The 1,889-nt window shown below is 41.8% G+C and overlaps 1 protein-coding gene across 1 annotated transcript; it reads left to right on the top strand.

The window, feature by feature from the left end:
* On the top strand, positions 1-930 carry LOC119806299 (vomeronasal type-1 receptor 54-like). Its single transcript, XM_038317922.1, has one exon. It carries the CDS (start codon positions 1-3, stop codon positions 928-930), a length of 930 nt encoding a protein of 309 aa, XP_038173850.1.
* The last annotated feature ends 959 nt before the right edge of the window (positions 931-1,889 follow it).

Consider the following 1,889-nt stretch of genomic DNA (forward strand, 5'->3'; position numbering starts at 1 on the left):
ATGAATAAAATCAATAAACTGTCCCATAACACTAAGATAAGAAACACCATTTATTTCGAAGCTGGAATTGGAGTCACAGGCAACAGCTTCCTTATTCTCTTCCACATCCACAGGTTTGTTCATGGTCAGAGGCCCAGACTCACTGACCTGCCCATTGGTCTCTTGGCTCTAATCCACATGCTGATGCTGATAGCCATGAGTTTACTAACTACAGACATTTTTATGCCTCAGAGGCGATGGGGTGACACCACATGCAAATTTATTATGTTCTCGTACAGGTATTTCAGGAGCCTCTCTCTCTGTGCCTCTAGCCTGCTCAGCATCCTCCAGGCTGTCACTCTCAGTCCCAGAAGCTCCTGTCTGGCAAAGTTCAAATGTAAATCTCCACGCTACATGCTAGGTTGCCTACTTTTCCTCAGTGTCGTCTATGTGTTCTTTAGCTTTCCCCTCTTATCAAACGTGACTGCGACCCCTAATTTGACCTCATCTAGTCTTATATACCTCACCGAATCTTGCTCTCTTGTACCCATGATCCACTTTGTCGAGCACACATTTTATATATCATTAGTTGTCAGAGATGCCATCTTTGTATGTCTCATGGCCTTCTCCAGTGGGTACATGGTGACTTTCCTGTGTAAACACAAGAAGCAGTCACAGCTTCTCCACAGCACCAGGCTTTCCCTTAAAGCATTCCCAGAACAAAGAGCCACACAGACCATTCTGTACCTCATGAGTTTCTTTGTTGTGATGTATACCTTGGACAACTTACTTGCCTACTTAAGATTCAGAAGCGATGATCCCGTGATTTATTGCATGTTGATTCTCATAGGCCATAGCTATGCCACAGTCAGTCCTTTTCTGGTCCTCAGCACTGAAAGAAGTTTAATTAACGCTTTTAAATCCATGTACGCGAGGGCAGTAAACATGTAATGGCTGAAGGATGCATGCCTTAAGATGAGCCGGTACACTGCCACCAGAGTTATGCTGTGATATTGCTCTTGTGCACTTCCTTTAAAGTGAAAATTTTAAAGTGTTATTCTTTTTTTATTTTTTATAAATTATTAAGATTTATTTATTTTATGTATACGATGCTCTATGTGCATGGATGCCTGCGTGCTAGAAGAGGGCATCAGATCCTATTATAGATGATTATGAACCACCATGTGATTGATGGGATTTGAACTTAGGATCTCTGGAAGAGCTATCAAAGCTCAACTGCTAGGCATCCTTCCAGCCCCCAGAGTTATTACTTTTTATTGCTGTTAAACCTATTTACTTTGATATATATGGCTGGCAGACATAAAAGAAAAGCCACATGCTGGATACATAAGTGTTTTATACTCTCCAGGGTATCTTCAAGGGAGATATTAGAAAGTGAATCTTACCATGTTGTCATGGTCTAGGCTACCCATACTAATTTAAAGTATCTGACAGATGTGATCTCTGATTTACCAAATTAGGTATGCAAGCACTTATTATTATAATAATCCTATAACCAAAATACAAACTGCACATACACAGAGAACAGAGGCTGAGACAGAGAGACACAGAGAGAAATACACACACACACACACACACACACACACACACACACAGAGTCTATGTATAAAACGCTGTCCTAAGGATGGCTAAAGAAATTGCAGCCTCTCTACACTGGGTTGTTATTCAGGTTTCAAATCACATGGTACCACACAAATGAGCATGAAGCCACCACGTTGACTGAATAAGAGTCATACAGAACGAATTCTTTGTGGATTACTTGGAGTAGGAAAAGCTAAGAGACTCACACAGGTAGAGACAAAACAGAAGGTTGTTCTCAGCTTAGGAGGGATGGCGATGGGTGACTGGCTGAATGGGGTGGGGAGGGAAGAAGTGGTACAGATGGTGGG

The sequence above is a fragment of the Arvicola amphibius genome, chromosome 2 (assembly GCF_903992535.2).
Source record: "Arvicola amphibius chromosome 2, mArvAmp1.2, whole genome shotgun sequence".
Lineage (NCBI taxonomy): Eukaryota > Metazoa > Chordata > Mammalia > Rodentia > Cricetidae > Arvicola > Arvicola amphibius.

Excerpts from the sequence above, each read along its gene's own strand:
- LOC119806299 (XM_038317922.1), top strand. The coding sequence starts at position 1 with ATGAATAAAATCAATAAACTGTCCCATAACACTAAGATAAGAAACACC.